The sequence below is a fragment of the Schistocerca nitens genome, chromosome 7, assembly GCF_023898315.1.
Source record: "Schistocerca nitens isolate TAMUIC-IGC-003100 chromosome 7, iqSchNite1.1, whole genome shotgun sequence".
Lineage (NCBI taxonomy): Eukaryota > Metazoa > Arthropoda > Insecta > Orthoptera > Acrididae > Schistocerca > Schistocerca nitens.
Genome location: NC_064620.1, coordinates 278,736,879 through 278,758,032, shown reverse-complemented (window position 1 = coordinate 278,758,032; position 21,154 = coordinate 278,736,879). Strand labels below are relative to the sequence as shown.

The 21,154-nt window shown below is 40.2% G+C and overlaps 1 protein-coding gene across 2 annotated transcripts in view; it reads left to right on the top strand.

The window, feature by feature from the left end:
* LOC126194686 (tetratricopeptide repeat protein 8) overlaps window positions 1-21,154 on the top strand; it is a 71,795-nt gene that overhangs the window by 33,284 nt on the left and 17,357 nt on the right. For both annotated transcript variants that reach the window (XM_049932896.1, XM_049932897.1), the window contains exon 6: window positions 4,577-4,748. In XM_049932896.1, the coding sequence (XP_049788853.1) occupies window positions 4,577-4,748 (172 nt within the window). The remainder of the gene's footprint in view (window positions 1-4,576; window positions 4,749-21,154) is intronic.

Genomic DNA, 21,154 nt, shown 5'->3' with positions numbered 1-21,154 from the left:
TTTATTGTAATATAAGCTAAAATATTTCAGTAGTCAATACCTTATCACACTGTATTATAAATTGTAACTTCATTTGACGTTGTCAATTGCTGTAATGGCCTAAAGACAATAAAATCTTTATTATTATTATTATTATTATTACTAGATGTCTCCGGAACCCAAACTGATCATACCAGAGTTCAACGTAAACCAGTTTCTCCATTCAACTGTTAATAATGAGGGACATATTTTGCAGCCATGTCTTACTAAACAGATAGTTTGTAACACTGGCACCTCTCAGCATGTGCCTTCTTTGGAACTGAAATGATTACATTCTTCTTAAAGTCTGAGGGTATTCCGTCTGTCTCATATATCTTGAACACCAGCCGAAACAGTTTTTGTCACCGAGGTAAGAGGCAGATTGGCTTCAGTGGTATTTGGCCTATTAGAGAAGAGGTCTTTCATGCAATTTAGGACTGGGAGAATTCAACAGGATGGAGTGTGGCCTCAGCAGCCAGAGACTGCAGTCTGTGTGTGTGTGTGTGTGTGTGTGTGTGTGTGTGTGTGTGTGTGTGGTCTCTGACAAAGGCGTGTGTGTGTGTGTGTGTGTGTGTGTGTGTGTGTGTGTGTGTGTGTGGTCTCTGACAAAGGCCTTGTTGGCCGAAAGCTCTTTTTCGAACAGTCTTTTTGTTGTGCGTATCTGCGACTCAGCATCTTCACTATGTGGTGAGTAGTAACTATCCTTTTCACAGTATTGTTAGGACTAGGAGAGGAAGTTTGCACAAGATTGAAGAAGAGTCTGTGGTCATGTAGCCTAGAGCTCTATACATTTTCGTTAAGATTGAGTAATAGTGAATTTTTGAAGATGTGATGTAATGTAAAAGTATATGATGAACTGTATAGGACATTCATGGAAATTTTGGATTTTTTAGTGAGAATTGAAACTTTCTTTTGGAGGATGAAAGTTCTATGTGGCATGCTGTTTAAAGGTAAAAGTCTGTCAGGGTGGGGGTCGAAATGAAAAGTGACGAGTATCTGCTTTTAAAATATCTCCCTTCTCCTTCCTAAATTTTTGAACACTCAATAACTATGTAATATTTATCAGATCCAGACTTCATCCATTAACTAATTTCTCCGATTACTGCTGCATCACTTTTCAGTATTTTTACATTTAAAGAACTCTTCTGTAATTGTAGTGAATTAATTACGGCCCAGAATTATTTTCTTCGAATAACTTCCATCATTTTTGAATATTGATGCACTTTTAATACGTAATGCCTGCCGTGACATAGGGATGTTTAATGTCAAACTCCTTCCGCCACACGCCACCCAAGGAGTACCTCAAAAAAATTATAAAAATTTGAACATATGCAGGAAATCATCTACATGTAATATAACATCTTTCTGGACTACTTTAGTCCTATTTCATTATTATCAGAATTATTACAAAATTAATTGTACAAATGCTTGCTCATTTGTTGATGACAAGGCTGCAGAAAAATTTGTACCTCTATTGTTTGTGAGGAAATTTCCAAATGAAATCCACCCAAATTCTGTATCCTCATACTGTACAATCATAAATGACCTCTGTAAGTCCAAATGTGAACATCTGCACAGGACTTGATTTAGCATTCAAAACTGGTAAATACCATGTGCCAATCTATACGTTAACTGGTGAAACATGTGATTTCTTCTCTCTCTCTCTTTTTTAAAGTATCAGGTCTGACTGAAAACCTTAAACTGAATGCTAGAGAGAGATTGTGCTGTTTGTGTGAAAGGATTAGTACAAGCTTTTTATATATTTTTTTTCCTTTCATTTCTGAAACTGTGTCTTCAGATTCTTTTCTTCATTTAGTAGTTAAAACCAGACCTGGTAAAATTAACTCATTTCTGTTAAATACATTTGTGCTCCTTGTTGATGAGTTGTAGTGCAGATAAACTTTGTACAACTTTTCTTACCCGAGTAACATTAAATGCCACTGGGAGGCAGGCCATGTTTCTGCAGAACCAATAAGTTGAGTACTTTCGATGTTAGCAGAAAAGCAGAAAGATAATTGTGCTAGCACACTCTGCTGTCTTCTCTGTTTCATGTGTCAATGCTACTCATTCATATTCTGGTATATTCAGACCAATATTGCCTCATGATCCCTTGAAACTCAAAACAAAGTCTGGTTCTTTTAATTCGCCCAGGTCATATTACCTTAATTTCCTACTTTTTTTCAATTTCTCCAGTTTTAATGCGCAGGTAATAACCAGTAAATTATGGTTGGAGTCAGTATCTATCCCTGGAAATGTCTTCAGGTTTAAAATCTGGTTTCAAAATGTCTGTCTCAGCATTATACAATTAATCTGAAACATGCATGTTTCTTCAGATCTCACCAACATATACAGTCTTCTTACATGACTTTTAAACTGAGAGTTAGCAATGACTAAGTTATGCTCTGTGGATTTTACAAGGTGATTATATCTTTCATTCTTTTCTGCCAGCCCATATTCTCTTACTATTTTTCCTTCTCTTCATTTCCTATTACCAAATTCCGGTCCCCTATCACAGTCAAATTTTCGTTTCACACATCTGAATAATTTCCTTTATTTCATCATACATTTTTTTGAATCTCTTCATCATCTGTGGAGTTAGTTGATCTATAAACTTGTGCTACTGTGGTAGGTGTTGGCTTTGTCTCTGTGTTGACTATGATAATGCGTTCACTATACTGTTCATAGTAGTTTACCCACATTTCTACATACTTATTCATTATTAGGCATTCTCTTGCATTACCTGTATTTGACTTTGTTTGAATAATCTTTTACTCATGTGAGCAGAGGTCCTGTTCTTCCTGCCGCCGCACTTCACTAACTTCAACCTATCTATTTCCTTTTTTAAATTGTCTGACATACCTACGTGATTAAGGGATCTAACATTCCATATGCTGACTTGTAGAACACCAGGTTGTTTTATCCTGATGGTGAAATCCTCCTGAGTAGTCCTTGCCCAGAGATCCAAAAGGGCTTATTTTACCTCCAGACTAATTCACCCAAGAAGCCAACTGCTACAGCTACACTCCCTTACAGAAAAAATTATGGCTGTAATTTCTCTTTGCTTTCAGTCATTCATGGTACGAGCACAGCAAGGCCATATTTGCTAATATTACAAGGCCGGATCAGTTGATCTTATAGATTGTTGCCTCTGCAACTACAGAAAAGGCAGCTGCCCTTTTCAGAAACCACTGGTTAATTTGACTGCTCTGCAGGGACCCCTCTGTTGTGATTGCACCTATGTTATAACTATCTATATCATTGAGGCATGCATGCCACCAGTCTTTGGCAAAGTTTTTGGCTCATGGGGGGACTAATGTTTCAGAGCATCATATTCTGCAAACAACCCTTCACTGAGGAAGAAAGTTTGTTGCACAAAAATCTCTAATAAAGATGATGTGTAGTGTCTGCTTTAGAAACTCTTGTAGACAGTTCTACAAACAGTCATGCATACTGGCAGTCGTCTGTGAATTTACTCCGCCATAAGTTTGTTGCCAACAATCAGTCACAGTTGAAAACAACAGTAACATTCGTAAAAAGAACAGTAGAAGGAGAAATGACGTTACTCGTTACTCAGCCCTGACGTGACACAGAAAGGGGTGAGGTATTAAGCCATAAAAATCTCTGACCGTTATTCAGTGACTTGAGGAATATAATTGACAGCTCTTTTCAGTAGCATAATTCCTAGAGTTTCTGATTTGTGTGTGTGTGTGTGTGTGTGTGTGTGTGTGAGAGAGAGAGAGAGAGAGAGAGAGAGAGAGAGAGAGGCAGAGAGGCAGAGAAAGAGAGAGAGAAAGTATAACAACCGTACGGAAAAAATAAAGACAATTTAAGATTATTATAAAAAAAAACAGCCATGTGTCACGTTTCTCACTGAGAAAGTGATCACATTTGTAGAGTAACAGATATATTCTACATCAAGAGTACTATTATCTCTATTGAAACTTGCAAGCTGTAAAAGTTAATGAGTTAATGCCAAACATGCTGGACTAAAAATTTGTTATAACTATCTTCGTTCTATGTCTACTCGTGTAAATAGTACCTTGTGCCTGGTTCTCATGGGGTACACAAGATAGAGCTTTTTGTTTTGGCTAGAGAGGTTAATTGACAGCGGCACTACAGAAAAAAAAGGTTAAGAGATGCCTTGCCGATATATCACCTCACTTATCAGGTTGCAAGCAAGTGCTGGAAAGTAAGACTATTGAACTCGTTATAAAATTATGATGTGAAGGAAGACACCCATTGAAGATTTAGAGGAGAGCCGTGTGGTTCATGTCTAGTGTTTATAGATGGCTTATCATCAAAATAATGTCAACAGGCTCCAACGAGCAACATTGCAATAAATGTGTTTTGCATCATTATAAGATTTACTGTTTCTGTGTTCCAAGATTGGATGAGTCCCTTCTTCTTCCTCCCCCATTCCACCCCTCTTACAGGCACCTATTGCCCTAACTTTTCATCAATGTGACTTTGGAGTGTACTACAATTACTTTTATGTATGTTAGTATCTCCTACCTTTAAGACAATAAGCAAAATATTAAGAATAACATTTCCTTTTCAGACGTCTGCTGCAAATGGGAGTATACAATGCAGAGCTTTTCAATAATCTTGGACTCTGTTGTTTTTATGCTCAGCAATATGACATGACACTGACATGCTTTGAACGAGCTTTAAATTTAGCAACAGATGAAGTAATTGCTGATATATGGTATAATATTGCACATATAGCAATTGTAAGTACTTTCTTTTTAATTTTGTAAATGTATTTCTTCTGAAATGTTGGACATTGAGTCAAATCAGAAATTTGTTAACATAGTCTTTGCATGCTGTATTGGGACTGCAAATGATGTAGCCACAGAAACAAGTCTGCCCACATCCCATTCATGATAAGCAATTAACTTTCATTCTGCAGCAAAATTTTATATACTAGCGGCAAAAGTTGGTCTTATAAGTAAATACACTGGAAAATTTGTTTCTGAAAGGAGCAGGTATGTTGCCAGTCACGTCGGCTGTAAGAACAAATCCCCCTCCTTTTTTTAAATCAATTCATGCTAAGTTACATATTTTGTTGTTAGGATGGCTATACCCTTTAATTTTATGCTCAGTGGGACTTTGAAACAACTAATATTATTTTATGTGCAATGAAAGTGAATCGGGGTAGAAATGAGCCAATTAGTGAAGTCAGGTGACTGGCGGGAACCATCTGAATGTGTACAAAGAGTTCTAAGTTAATTTTTTTGTGATTGCATTTTCTGTCTGGAATGATGTGTTCCACAACAAATTCTATTCCTGTGCCAACCTCTTCATCTCAGAGTAGCATTTGCAGCCAAAATCATCAGTTACTTATTAGATGCTTTCCATTCTCTTTCTTTCCCAACAGTTTACCCTCTAAGCTCCCTAAAGTATCATGCGAATTATTCCTTGATGTCTTAACACTACCGTATCACCATAGGCATCCACAGAAATTTATTGGGGGGGGGGGGGAAGGTATAAAAGCCTAAAATTGTCATTTTGCCACCTGAATGAAAGTAAGTTATTATTTGTTCATATTTTCTCCTACCAGTCACTATTGTTTTAAACAATAGAAACTCCACATTGGAATATCAACAATATTAGGAAAAGAATAGACTGCTACTCACCATAAAGATGACCCATTGAGTTGGAGACAGGTACAACAAAAAGACTTTCATTGTAACTGTTGGCCATAGCCTTCTTCAGCAAAGAAAACACACACATTCACACAAGTAAGCACACCTCACACACACATGAGTGCTGCCATGAGCAGCTCTGACTGGAATGTGACTGTCATGAGATTATCAATCTGGAATGGGGTGTAGAAGGGGAATGGATAGCAAAGTACGGGTGGTGGGAGGGGGAGGGGGAGAGAGTGAGAAGAGTGCTGTCTGGCAGGGTGTCCAGAGACCACAGACTGCAAGGCACAGCATTGATGGATGGGAAGTGGGATTTGGGGGGGGGGGGGGGGAGGGGAGTTGGACTAGGGGAGCAGAAAAGGGGAGGGGTGGGGAAGGGGAGAGGACAGGGGAGTACATTGGTAGAGGAAGGCACATAAAGAGTGTGAGGGAATGTGAAAAGTGAGGATCTGATAGGATTGGAGGGGGGAGGGGGGGGGGGGAGAGGGTGTAGAAACTGTTGAATGGAGGTTGTGGGAACCGTAGGTTACCTTAGGTTGAGGCCGGAATAATTTCAGGAGCGGAGAATGTGTTGTAAGAACAACTCCCATCTGCACAGTTCAGAGAAGCTGGTGGTGGAGAGGAGGGTCCAAATGGCCCAGGTTGTGAAACAGCTATTGAGGTCAAGCATGTTGTCTTCAACTGCATGTTGTGCCACTGAATGGTTTACTTTGCCCTTGGCTACAGTTTGGCAGTGTCCGTTCGTCGTGGTAGATGGTGGGTTGTCATACCAATATAACTCCATTCCATACAGCATACCCTTTCCTGGTATACTGAAGTTCTCACAGGGCTTTCACAGACAGGCACTGTCCACTAAACCTAGTTTGCAAACATATTTCCCGTGCCATTTCCCCATACACCCTCAATCCTCCTACCACCTCGAAGAGCCAGCTATGAAAGCGTGCACCCTTCTTCATCCAGTGCTGCCCTTGACTGGAACACCTGAACCACATCCTTAATCAGGGCTTTGATTATCTATCATCATACCCTGAGATGAGTGACAGCCTACTCAAGATCTTTCCCACCCCTCCTAGGGCAGTGTTCTGTCACCCACCCATCCTGCACAACGTCCTAGTCTATCCCTATACCACTCCCACTCCCAACCCCTTGCAACAGGGATCATATCCCTGTGGAAGACCAGGTACAAGACCTGCACAATCCACCCATACAGCACTTCCTATTCCAGGTCTGTCACAGGCTTATATTGCCCCATCAAAGACTGGGCCATCGGTGAAAGCAGCCATGTTGTGTACTGCTGCTGCAACCATTGCACAGCTTTTTATATTGGTGTGACTACCAACCAGCTGTCCACCAGGATAAATGGCCAGTGCCAAACTGTGGCCAAGAGCAAAGTAGACCGCCCTGTGGCACACCATGCAGCTAAACACAACACTCTTGACTTCATTAGCTGCTTCACAATGCGGGTCATCTGGATTCTCTTGTCCACCACAACCTTTCTGGAACTGCACGGATGGGAGTCATCCTTACAACATGTACTGTGCTTCTGAAATTATCCGTGCCTCATCATACGGTAACCTACTGTCCCTACATCCTCCTCCCAACAGTTTCTGCCCCCTCGTCCTATTACTTCCTCCTTTTTCACATTCCCTCACCCTCACCCTCATCCTCACCCTCACTGAGTGCCACCCTCTGCCAGTGCACCCGCCTGTCCTTTACCCATTCCTGCTCCTCTCCTTTCCCACTCCCCATCCCCCCTCCATGCCCCACCTCAAAACACTGCGCCTGGCAGTCTCAAGTCCCTGCATGCCTTGCCAGACAGTGGTCTCCCCCCCCCCCCCCCCCCCCACCTGTATCCTGCCATCCTCTCCCTGACACACTCCAGATTGCTATCCACGCGACTTTCGCTTTCTGGTCAGAACTGCTGGTGGTAGTGGTCATGTGTGCATGAGATGTGCTTGGTGGTGTGAATGTGTGTGTGTTTCATAACAATGAAAACAATCAATTACTGACAAAATTATTTAACTGGATGGATAAAAAATCTACTCCTTTTCATCCTGTATGGTAAGTCTCCCATGACCCACGGTTCTGGGTGACTTTCATGAAATCTAACCCTTTTCTTCGACCTCTCCAGTCCTTTTTCTTCACCCCTCTTCCTTTCCCTTCAACCCTTCTGCCTGAAGAAAGAGCCACTGGGTCCAAAAGCTTGCCAGTTACAACTGTATTTTATGTGTGTGTTCTGCCACCACTTGGTGAGCAGATTTTTTTATCTTTCCAATTGTATAATGTATGTGTGCTTTATGTAAGGCTCCATAATCCCAATATGTGGATGGCTCAATACGTAACATAAATCTAGGATTTAGTCTGGTATGACCAGTTTGGAGGCAATATAGGATGATGGATTCCTTCTGGGATGAGTGGCAGGAGGACCACTGTGTAGCAGCAGTCTCCTTGATAGTGCAAGGTTTAATAGAGGGGGCAGTAGCCCACCTGATGTATTTCCATCTCTGAGTGAAGAGAGGTCTTACTTGTACCCTCGGATCTGCACATGGGATCATCACAGTGAATGTTAGACTAGTAATCGCTTCTCCAACCAAATGGTCTGTCAGTTCATTCCTCACAATACTTAAATGACAAAGGTCAGAGGTAACGTCATGAATAGCAGATATCGTAGGGTGACCAGAGTAACATCAATCAATAGCCTAGAGGCTCCTCACTGAAACACTACAAATTAAAACATTGTCGAGGGAGGTTTGTTGCACAAAATGTAGGGCTCTATTAATGTCTATCAGCTCCACAGTAAAAACAATATACTTTCTTGGCAACAAAAGTTGTTCATGACAGATGGGAACTGTAACAACATACCCTGTGCTATCTATGGTTTTAGAGCTGTCATTGTGAATGATGGTAGCACTCTGATACTCTTGAAGAACTGAGAGAAACAGGTGCCAAAGGGTCATGGCGGTGGCTGAAACTTAGGTCCTTGACATAGATCAATCCTACCTCATGGCCTGTATAGTAACCGGCAGGGGGACCAGGGAAACATGGTTAGCACAGTCGAATGGGTCAGGCAGAGGGCTTTCAGATGCATTCCAATAATCCCAGCTGAGAGGTCTTCCTCCAGCTGATAGTTCCACGTGAGGACAGGTGGCAGGTGTGAGAGGTTCTGTGCCCCATGTATGCAAAAAGAATTTGGTAAGTTGGATGGTCAGGAAATACTTGGACTGAGATTGCATGAGTTGCTACTACCAGAAATGAAGAGTTAAGATCCCTGCTTTGGCAAGGAGACTGTCTCCGGGACTAGCCTGAGAGGTGTCAGTGACCAGTCTTAGTCCACGATGATTGACTGGGCCCAATGATTTCAAAGTCGAAGATGCCATTGAGCCATAAACCTGCCAACCATAGTCCATTTGCATCAAGACCAGGGATCAGTTAATATGGACTAGAGTAGTGCAGTCTGCAACCAAGAAGTGTGGGCAAGGAAGCAGTGTGTTAAGCTTTTGCATCAAGTTACTAGTTGACAAATATGAGGCAGGCATGTTATCAAAGAGGATTCCAAAAAGTCAGGACTGTGCAACAATGTCCAAGCAATGGGTACTCTAGTACAGTTCTAGATCAGGATGGAATGTAGTATGACCAAAGGAGAGAACTGGAAGCCATGGGAAAGGTCCAAGTGGAGGGCCTTCTGATGGCTCATTGGAGTTGGAATTCAGCCAAGGCTACAGATTGGGAGCTACACCAAATGCAAAAGTCATCAACACACAGCATGGGTGTGACCACTGTTTCTATAGAGTTCACTACCCCACTGATGATGACATGCAAGAGTGTAATTCTCAGGAGAGAGCCCTGTGGGATGCCATTCTCTTGGACCTGTGCTGAATTGAGAGATGTACCAACTCTAACACAAAACAACCAGTGGGAGAAAAAAACTGACAAATAGAGGAAGCCGATTCTGTCACAAAGTGAGTCGAAGGTGTTCAACAAGAATTGACATATCAGTAGATATGCCAGCTTGAGGGAAGAGACCTGGGATGGTTGGTAATCTTCAAAAGCCCAGGAGGCAGTGAAGCTTGGCCCATACCTGGAATAAAGAGGCGTACATTCCGAAGGAGGAGACTAGTGCTCCTAGGATTTTTTTCTTATTGTGTTTAATTAGATAGTGGACCTTAGCATTTAGCTGGTAAAAAGTGTTGAATATCTTTGGTCAGCCATGGCACCAGCTGACTGTGGAGTGGGCCCATAGAAAGGAGGATAGCAGGTCCAACGATGCTGGTGATTGCATCGAAGACATCTCCCACAACCTCGTTGATGCACCTGACAGAGGGAGGACAAAAGTGCTGATAGAGGAATATAACTTTGAAAGTCCATCATGACAAGTGGTCTATCAGGCAGTGACAAGGAGTGACAGGATCACTGGAAAGTGGACATTGTCATAAAGATTGTTATGCAGTTCCCAATTAGCAAAGCCACAAAATTGAGGGAAGAGAGCATAAGGTCGATAGCTGGAAAGGTGCATGGGCAGCACTAATCCGGGTAAGAGTACCATCATTGAGAAGACAGATCAAGATCAGAAGAGTCTGGTCAATCAGAAGGCCCCTATCAGGTGAAATGGTACTTCCTCACAAGGGTTGGTATACAGAGAATTCCACAAGTAAGAGAAAATGGGAAGAGAGTTGTTGGATTAGGATGACCACATCAAGTCAAGTAAATAAACTGCTTGGATGTAAACAAGCATTACAAATGGTGACTGCTGGGGTGAACTGCACTCACACGCTGAACTTCCAACATGGTATGGAGGGAAATGCACTCGTGGACAACAGCTGTGCAAACTAATGTTACAGACTCCTCCAGATGCTCGCTTGGACCCAGCACTGTTGTGATAGAAAAGAGTTGGAGAATGATCATCAGTGAAGCATGTTCCTTGGAGAGCAACACAGACTGCTGCACAAGCAGGAAGTAGTTGTAGTTCTGGCAGGTGACAGTAATAGTCATTGCAGTTCCATGGAATTATCCCGTGAAGGGTGTTCTGCTTAGGCATGAAGGAGCTCTAGTAGATCACACCCCAGGACCACTGTCACAGATAGGGGTAGAACATTGTCAACAAACATCAGAGCATAGTCCAACAGCATGGAGGAATTTGGCTCCTCCAGGATTATCAGAGTAACCTTTTCCTGATATTTCTTCTTTTTCTCTTTAACAGCTTTTGGCAGTCGACAGTCTAGTCAGAGCTTATCCACTGTGGGTGTAGGAATGGCAAAAGACCAGGCAGCTCTAGAACCTACAATCCATGGCTCCTTGAGCCAGTGGCTGGTGTCAGATAGCTATGTATAGATGTCCAGGGACAGCATTCCTGAGGAGGAGGAGGAGGATGCTTCAGCTGGGCGTGCTCCCAAAGGTGATGCCACAGGAACCGTGAGAGGTGTCAAGTTTATTTGTGTGACTACCAGAGGTTGACATAAAGGGAGTGGATACACCAGGCACTACCAATGACCTGCCACAGTAGTGACAAAAGTCAGTATCTTTGAGACTGTATACAAATGATCATATTAATTTCTGAGCTTCAAAATACGAGAGGTGATGGATAATCTTCAGTTCCTGGGTTTTGCATTCCTTGAATATGATAGCACACATTGGGCGTTGGACCACAGTCTCCACAAATTAGGTCATATGTGCACTGGGAAGACATATGCTTGAATGGCTGGCATTTCAAGCACTGCATTGGTTTGGGAAATTGGCTTCACATTGCAGCAGTAAACAGAGGTTTTGACCTACTCTGGAATCAAAGTCTCCTGAAAAGTGGGGACGAATGCACTGGTGTCAATCTTGATGTCTGGCAGGCCTCAGCGTATACCACATATGAAGTGGATCTGTCACCTGTTTGTGTGTTTGTGTAGTTCATCTGTCAGCATCATTAGGTTCCCAGGGAAAAGGGGTGAGGCTTACCAAAAATTGTTCTTCTGCAGATACCATTCAAATTGGAATGAGGAAGGGCTGTGACAGTGTTACATAAAGGTCCCTCCACTATACACAATAAGGTGACTTGCTGAGTAAAGAGGTAGATTTAATGAGTGGCATGAGGTGGTTTTTCTGGTGCTAGCACAGTAAGGAGTTTGATGCATTAGGGCTACAGGGATAATTATGAGAAGTGAAGACAGTGAGAAGAGAGGGTGCACATTTCTGTAGCACCTTGAACAAATTCATATACAGTTTGGTAGTAGGGGAGGGATGTTTAGAAACTGTCTAAGTGGAAGTATTCTTTTTTAATAGTCAGTTTAATTTGTACTGAAGTACTGAGATACCCGTCAGTGCAGGTCAACACTAGAGAGTTAACAGTATATTCAGAATGGGGTTGTGAAAATTAATTAAGTAAAAAATACATCAATTCATTCTCACTTTGATTCAAGATGAGGAATGTATTGTCACCATTAGGGACATGATGAGGGGCATCTGGTCCCTGGGCTCCAGAAATTTCCATTCTGTCCATGAGATGTTTGGAATAAGACAGCAGTTATGATTCTTATAGACATATAATTTTACACATTAGATCATGAGGTTAGTTTAATTAACCAATGGCAATATAGTCTGTAAATAATTTTTATGCTAGATTCTAATTTTATGAGCATATTTTCGTGCACTTACTTTCCGCTCTACGTTCTAGCAAAATCCAGCAAGATTTTCCTAGAATTAACTAAGATATATTTGCAGTACAATTACACATTTTTTGAGATAGGGCATATAGGGTTAGAAGGCAGTAACAATAGACTTTTGAAATTTTGCTTTTTAAATTTTGAATGATAATACAATGACTTTCCTGAGATGAAATATTTCCCGAGTTATAACATTTAGAAAACAGATGAGATGTTCAGTAAATAGTGTGAAAATATATCTTTCAAAGGTGAGGTAGGTCAATCCTGAAACTAACACTTATTAAATTGGTTGGATTTTTAAGTGCTCATGGTTCTCACGAATCTTCAATTATGAATATTTCCTTAAACACAGTTTTTCTACTGAAAATAGTTTTACAGGTATCATCAGTGACATGAAAATTATACTGTGAACAATAAGATTTAGAAAGTTACATCTTAACAAAGAATTAGGTATTTTATGTGTGTGTAGCGTCAACTACTTAAAATAAATAAGAAAAGGAAAAAATAGGGTTCATAGTAGTAGTGATATCAGAGCAAGTAGAGTCATACCACTTTGCTACCTTTCAGTAGATGATAAAAGATGGATTATATTGGTAGATTCAGTATCTCTTCCTGCTTTGACACAACTTACTGTGCTATAGGATAACAAATTTCCTTTACTTCACGTATATAGTCATCTTGTCAGCAGCACTACTGTACTGAACAATAGTGCTGCTAACAAGACAACTCTTGCATATGCTGTTATTTATGTGTATTTGATCATGCTGGTTTTCTGTTTAACATTCGATGATGACACTACGGTTCCAGTATATTAGGACATGTTTTTGTAAAACAGATCTGATGCTGGTCATTATAGACCAAAACCGGTAGTCTGATGAAAAAAATTTATGACTATATACGTGAAGTAAAGGAAATTTATATTATATTCTGGTCAATGTTCAATTCATGATCACGTCACAGCTTGTGAACCTATAGGATAACCACTGTAAGGATTTTGGTCTGGTTTTGACTAATAGATACAGCGATTCACAAGGTAGGTTTGCATGTAAAGTTTATAAATATTTCATAGTAATTGGCTGAACTGTGATGAATTAAAGTTTGCCACTGCTGTGAAAACATTGGTACTGCTATCTTGTGGTACACCCACCATAACTCCAGACGGGAGCAAAATGTGATGAGACTTTGAGTCAGGCCTCGTGGTCTGCTAGCAAAACAAGTGCCTGAAACCGAAAGGTTGCATGAATTTTTCATTGTCTTAATGTAGCATTTACCTCTCAATGATGTGAATATGTGCCAAAAGAAAAACACAGTTCAGATTCCACATTAAACTGTAGGTCTCATTTTCAAGAGCAGAATTGAAGCCGGGATACTGGGTCTAGCAGTAAAGCACATGTTTGGCAGTGAAACATTGTGGGATCAAAGCCCTGCTGGATCATGGATTGTTTTTTTATTTTTGTTTCTTAACCTATCAGTCACCTTTCAATGATGTGGAGATTCACCAGAAACAAAATTTATTTGAGTTTCCACATTAATCTATAGGTTGGGTAATCTTTCCCTCCCACATATCACCAGTAAATTTCTCTTAGTCTCTTCATTATTTTCAAAATATTCAAGAGGCACAAGATATACAAAAGAAAAACTTTTTACTTATCTTCATTTTCTCTTGTTGCTGTTGGCTCCAACTCTTACATCTAGGGGTACAATCTTGTGGCTGAAATTTTGATTTAATGTTGTGGGTTCCTGATGACTAAATAACTGATGAAGATTTGCCTGTGTATTTCTTGAACTTTATTCTCTGTAATATTTTTAAATATCACACCGTTTTTTTGCAATTTCAACTTAATATTCCAAATTACTTTGTTAGTGTCGATCATACAAAAACATCTGTCTCCATCAGAGGTATGCCCATTACTCCTACATTCTGCCGAACTCACAATATTGCATAGAGTTTACAAAACAAAAGAGTTTACAAACATTCTTGACAAAAGAAGAATCTTTGCTAAAATATATCATTACTTTGTAAATGAGTCCAGAAACAAATTTAATAATTTGCATCAGATTGTGCAATTAATAATATGGATTTTAAGTATACCAGAAATTTTGTAATTTCAAATATTTGTAAAAGAAGAGTAATTTTAACTGTACATACAGAGTACTAACAAATTAATTTCTTTTTATAAATTATAGCCTGAAATATAATGCATCGTATTCATAATCGTGTGAAATTCATTCAGTGAAATAGCCAAGAATGTTCACCTATACCAGATTCAATAGTATAAATGGTTTCGGTTACATCTATAAAAAAAGGTTATGTTAGAAAAGTGTGTCCCATTACAATATTCCCCTCACAAAATTTGGAAACAGTATGTTTACAACATTTTGTGACAGACTATAAGGTATGCCAAACAGTGTACATAATGATGCCCAGGATAGCAGATGGACGTTTAGAAGTATCTGATTCATAACATATTACAGAAAACATAAGAAAAATATCTACTATACAGATCATAATCTACACATATATCAGGATATGGCATTCCGATTTTCAGATCTGTGGAACATACTGTCACAAGACAAATAATGCAAGGTCAAAACTACAACATTACACTAGTAAACTGATCATCATTTACAGTTCCAGTTTACCAGGTACTGGTAATAAGCCTCTTCCATTTCGTCCTGTCCAAGTACACCTGTTCACGGAGAACATCATCCACTGTCCATCGTTTGGTCACTAGATCAGCCTTAATCATGTCCATCCATCAGGTTCGAGGTCTTCCTTGAGGTCTTTTCCCATCCATCTGTCTTTCCAAATTTATTTTGGCTGTTCTAGTTGGCTCCATTCTCATCACATACCTGTACCATCGAAGTCTAGATGCGCCAATTCGATCTAATAGGGATGTCTTTATTCTGGCTTCTTTCCTCACGTCCTCATTCCTTAACTTGTCCATCTTGGTCTTCTGGATGGTGGATCTAAGAAATTTCATCTCTGATGCTTGCAGCCTTGATGATTCTCTTTTTGTGATGGTACATGTTTCAATACCATAGGTCAATATTGGTATGAAATAGCTATTAAACATCATCAGTTTGTCCGGTTTTGGAATCAAGTCATCCCATAAAAGTGATCTTGCTTGTTGGTAGAATTCAGATCCTTTTTGCACTCTGTTGGTGATTTCATTTCTGACCATATTATCACTGGAGATTACACTTCCAAGGTAAGGAAAACCGTCCACACACTCTAGTTGGTGGTCTCCTAGTTTTAGACTTGCTGGTTGTCCATATCTATGGACTGCCATCACCACACCCCTGGTCTTGCTGATGTTGAGGTTACGGTTTCTGGAACTGAGATTTCCATTCATCGAGTCTGATCTGTATTTCCTCTTCAGTTTCACCCCATATCGTGATGTCATCAGCAAAGGCAAATGCTTTGTTAGTGTGTCAGGATTGGCGAGGAAGGGAAAGCAGTAGGCACCCATTGAGGTGATGAAGTTAAGCATTTTATGATAAACATGATGGTTTATTTCAGTAAAAAGTGGCTGAAGGCAGGCCTAGAGAAGCCGCTGAAACTGAATGGGCTGCTGCCCAAGAGAGCGGGTGGGGAGAGTGTCTAACCAGGTTGGAAACTGCCAACAGAAGAAAACAGACGGCGTGTCCACTCCCGGCAGCTGGCCGCATCTCCCATTCCCAAGCATTCAGTTCACCTGACTTCTCCTTGACGTTCTTCATTATAGTGTCCATAACAGTGATGAATATTAGTGGGGACAGTGCACTTCCTTGCTGAACTCCACTCTTGGTCTCAAACCATGAAGATCGTCCTTCCCCAATTTGTACACAGCTAGTACAGTCTTTGTACAACATCTGAATTTTTCTTATTAGTCCTTCAGGCACATTCTTTTTCCTCAGGCATTCCCAGATCTTATCTCTTATAACACTATCACAGGCTTTTTCTGTATCCAGGGATTCAGTGACCAGGTTCTTGTCTTTCTCCCAATACTTTTCCATCAACATGTGGTGCTAAAAATCGGATCTATTGTTGATCTGTTACTTCTGAAGCCATATTGTTCGTCCTACAGCTGTAGTTCTATGATAGTTCCCAATCTCTTTTCTATGACCATCTCAAGTATTTTCAGCTCATGAGAGAAAACGGTTATTCCTCTATAATTGGTGGGTTTCCGCCTGCTACCTTTCTTAAGCAGGGGAATTATTACACCCTTGCTCCAATCTGCAGGTATTTTGTTATCTGCTCATATGGGATTGAGTACTCGGGTCTCCCATCTGGCGGCTCCCCAGGTGCCAGATAGGGGAATGCTCACCAGATATGGTGGTTACCGGGAAAATAAAATACCCGGGGTGGACCAAAACCAACAGCTGCTGTCTTGTAGTATGATATTGGCTTATCAAAAGCTGAGGGAGTTAACCCTTAAAGAAAATTCTCAATTATGTTAGGCCTAGCAAGCCAGTAAAAGAGCTTATTTGTAGTTGCTTTCAAGACACACTAGAATTACAAATTTTAAATTTAATCCATACAATCAAACCTTCAAAATCTTCAAAAGAGAAGAGAAAAATTTCAGAGCCTAAGTGTACGACGAGTGAGCTGACTCGAAAAACTCATGACAACAGTTACAGACCAGAAGAATATACTCAACCATGAGTAGGCATAGAGTACAAAATCAATCAGCCAAATAAACCAGAGTCTTTGAGGATATGTTGACTCAGGAAAGAACAAAATAATGGAAAAATATTAGGGCCTAAGTTTACGATGTGGGGATCAACCCATGAATCCAAACCACATCTGGTACAAACCAGTAAAAAAGTTTTGACAGAATAAAATGATAAAGTTCATAATCATATCAGTAAGTTCAATTATATGCAAAGAGTAATTGTAAGATGCATCTAGTGTCAATCAAAGATAGGACATGCTCGTTGAGTGCGCCCCCCCCCCCCCCCCCCACACACACACACACACAGAGAGAGAGAGTCGCAATGAACAGGGTACCCAAAACATAGTTAAGCATGAGTCTGTCCACAACTCAGGATCCAATCAGATAAAATATTGCAATACCCAGGATAGAGTCAAGGAAACATAGTCATAAATAGCTTTGAATGATGACACAATCCAGTAGCTTGAGAACCAAAATCAGAGTATAAAAGCAGACAGTATACATCTTACTATATTATCTACCCTAGTGAATTTCTTCCACACTATTTGGTAATTGTCCATACAAACTAACCTACATACTAGGGGGGACCCAAAAGTAATCGGAATCGCAATGCTGCACATCCTGTACTTGTAGTAGCAGGTTGCGCCACCAGAGGGTTGCAGTAGGAGCTCTGCTGAGTCATTCTGCCACGCGGCATCACCCAACAGTGAGAAGTGTGGTTTCTTTGGCAGTTCTTTGAGTGTGTGTACAGTGCAGACGTGACACGAGGAAATGGCTAGTTCTTACGAACAACGTGCGGCAGTGAAGTTTTGTTTCTTGCTCAGCAAGAACGCAGCAGAAACTGTTGCGATGATTCAGACAGCCTACAAAGCCCATGCTCTTAGTAAAACACAAGTGTACGAATGGTTTTCTCGGTTTAACAAGGGAGAAATGGTGGTTGAAGATCAGCCCCGTTCCGGTCGACCTTCAACTGCTTGAAGCGAAGACAACGTCAACAAAATCCGTGATCTCATCAGTGAAGATCGACGCAGGACAATCAACCAACTCGAGAACTTGTCCGGGTTGTCCTGGAGCTCAGTTCAGCGCATCTTGACCATCGATTTGGGGATGCGATGAGTTGCAGCAAAAATCGTGCCGAAGGTTCTTACCAGAGATCAAAGGGATTGTCGTGTTCAAGCCTGTCTCGAAATGAAGGATGCGTTCAAAGATGATCCACATTTTTTTCAACAAAATTGCAGGTGATGAGTCATGGTGCTATGGGTACGATCCAGAAAGTAAACAACAGTCATCACAATGGAAGTCACCTGGCTCACCTCGACCAAAAAAAGCTCAACAAGTGAAATCAAATGTGAAAACGATGTTGATCTTTTTTTTTTTCATCAAAGGGATCATACACTCTGAATTTGTCCCTGAAAACCAGAAAGCAAACCAATAATTCTATTTGGAGGTTATGTAACGGCTTTGCAGAAGTTTGGCGCGAAAAGGTCCGGCTTTGTGGGACGCTGGCGTGTGGTTCCTGCATCACGACAACGCTCCCACGCACACGGCTCTCAGCGTTCGCCAGTTTTTGGCCTCAACGAAGACGACTACCATGACCCACGCACCCTATTCACTGGATTTAGCCCCCTTGGACTTCTTTTTATTCCCGAGAATGAGAAGAGACTTGAGAGGGAAGCGTTTTGCAGATGTGGAAGATGTAAAACGCAATGTCATGAAAGTGCTAGCAGGTATCAAAGAGGACGATTTTAAAAGGTGCTTCGAACACTGGAATGTACGTTTGGACAAGTGTATTAATGCTAATGGAGAGTACTTCAAAGGAGATTAAGGTTGTATTTGAAAACGATAAAGTATATGCTTTCTAGAAAGAAATTCCAGTTATTTTTGGGTCCCCCCTCATATATGATGACCTAGAAGGTTCACTTACAAATGATAAAAAAATACATATGATTTAAAGTTACATAATGTATTGTACTTGAAAAAACATGCATTTATGCTGTATAACACTGTCTTTAGCAACCTTGGCTAACAGTTCACAAATATCAGTCACAACACAGATCCAGTCAACAGATGGTCGAGTACATTATCCAGCACCCACAGTCTCTTGCAAATTGACTGGTCCAGCAGGGTACAGCCATACACCAATGTGGGGAGCGGATCCGCCCACATCTTTCGGCTTTCTCCTCAGACTTCTCAACACACGCTCCAGTGGATAAGTAACTTCCTGTCTAGTATTCACATCAAATCCTGAAACATTGTTTTGTGTAATAAATATGCTGTTCAATACCTTCTTCAAATTACACGAGATATGTTCTCCTTAGTAACTTTTCAAAGTCAATTACCTGGGATTTATGTCAGGTGGAATTAAAAAATGTTCACATATGAAACATTAATAAACAGAGTTAAATGCAATGAAAAGAATGGACTTAAAAAGGTAATACACACAGATATGCTCAGATACTATTCGTAATTTTTGCAATACAAATTATGAACACTGTCCCATCTCAAAATTGCAAAAAGATCTATTCATATAATCTCAAGGCATATATGTATCAAATTGTAAAGCACAAATTTATTACAGAGCATATTTATATAGTGTATCGAAGATTTTAACACAGTCAATAGGTAAGACAAAACTTTAAAAATCACATCATCTTAGATACTAAGTTCCAGGCAAACAAAATACAGTTATCTACTCTCATGCACACACAGATAGATTTAAACTCAGTCAATGGATAAGATAGAACCCTAGAAACTACATTATCTTACATACTAAATTCATGACAGTGGAAAAACAACAAACAAACAAAAATCAGATACTTATGGATCGCATCTATAAAAAAATTACTTAGATTTTGGGTACACAAGTCTGTATGCTTTAGGATGTGGATTTTCTCGAATTTAGAATGGTCCAATATAAATATTGAAGCATTCCTTTATCTCAGATGCCAACACTTTAGATTTCTCTTTGGCTTCCACCAACACATGATCTCCTACTTATAACTTAGAAAATCTACCTCGACCATCATGTCTCTGCCATCTCCTATCCCCCTGTTTTTCCATTATCTCCCTAATACACTCTTCCCTCTCTTGTGGTGACAGAATTTTATGTGGTGGAAACTCAACATTTGCGAAAATGAAGTTAGCTGGTATGCGATTAAACATGACTTCAGATGGTGAAAAACCTGTTGAAGAATGTTGTAAGCTGTTCATAATATCCTCAAAATCACTGACATAACCTATCCAACTGGTATGTTTCTTATTACAATATGTTCTGAACAGTCTTCCAATCTTCCTCATATATCTTTCTGCAGGATTACTCGAAGGATGGTACACCAAGGTTAGAATATGTCTTATTTCTGTTTCATCAACAAAATCTTTCCAAGCTTGTGTTGTAAACTGAGGACCATTATCAGATAAAATTGTTTTAGGAATACCCACCTGATGAAATTGTGTGTTTTCAGACTTAGAGATGATTTGCTTACTGGTAGTTTTCTTGAGAGGAAACAGCTTTATGAACTTCAAAAATACATCAACAACCACAAAACATACTAAAATCCGTTCTTAGACTTCGGTAAAGGTCCGTTAACATCCACAGACACGAGATCAAGGTTACTATTAGGCAGTATGTTTCGCATTCAGCCTCTGCTTGTTTGGTTACTTACCTTCACTCTTTGACATCTGTCACAGTTGGCAATCTTCTTCTTGACTCTTCTTCCTACGTTACAAAAATAGATGTTTTCCTGACTCTTTTGTGCACATTTGGTTGGTCCACAATGACCAAAACTCTCATGTGTATAAGTAATTAAAGTATCCATGCACTGTTCTGGCCAACATAATTCCCAATCCTCTGAGCCAGTCTTATGACTCCTGAATAAAATACCCTTTTCTACCTTAAAATACTGTTCTGTCTTTTCTCCTCCTTTCTTACCCAACATGCTCTTAACCAATTTCCAATTCTGATCATGATTTTGATATCTGCAGATGTCTTTGCAAATTTTCAAGATCTGTTTTCCCTCCTTCACACCTTTCAGGCACATAATTTTAAACTCTTTGTCTCCTTCTCGAAAGTTGTTAGATGATTCACTTCCTAACGATATCCTAGACAAAGCATCAGCAATTACATTGTCCGTGCCCTTAATGTGTCTGATTTCATAATCAAACTGCTGTAAAAACAAAGCCCAACGAG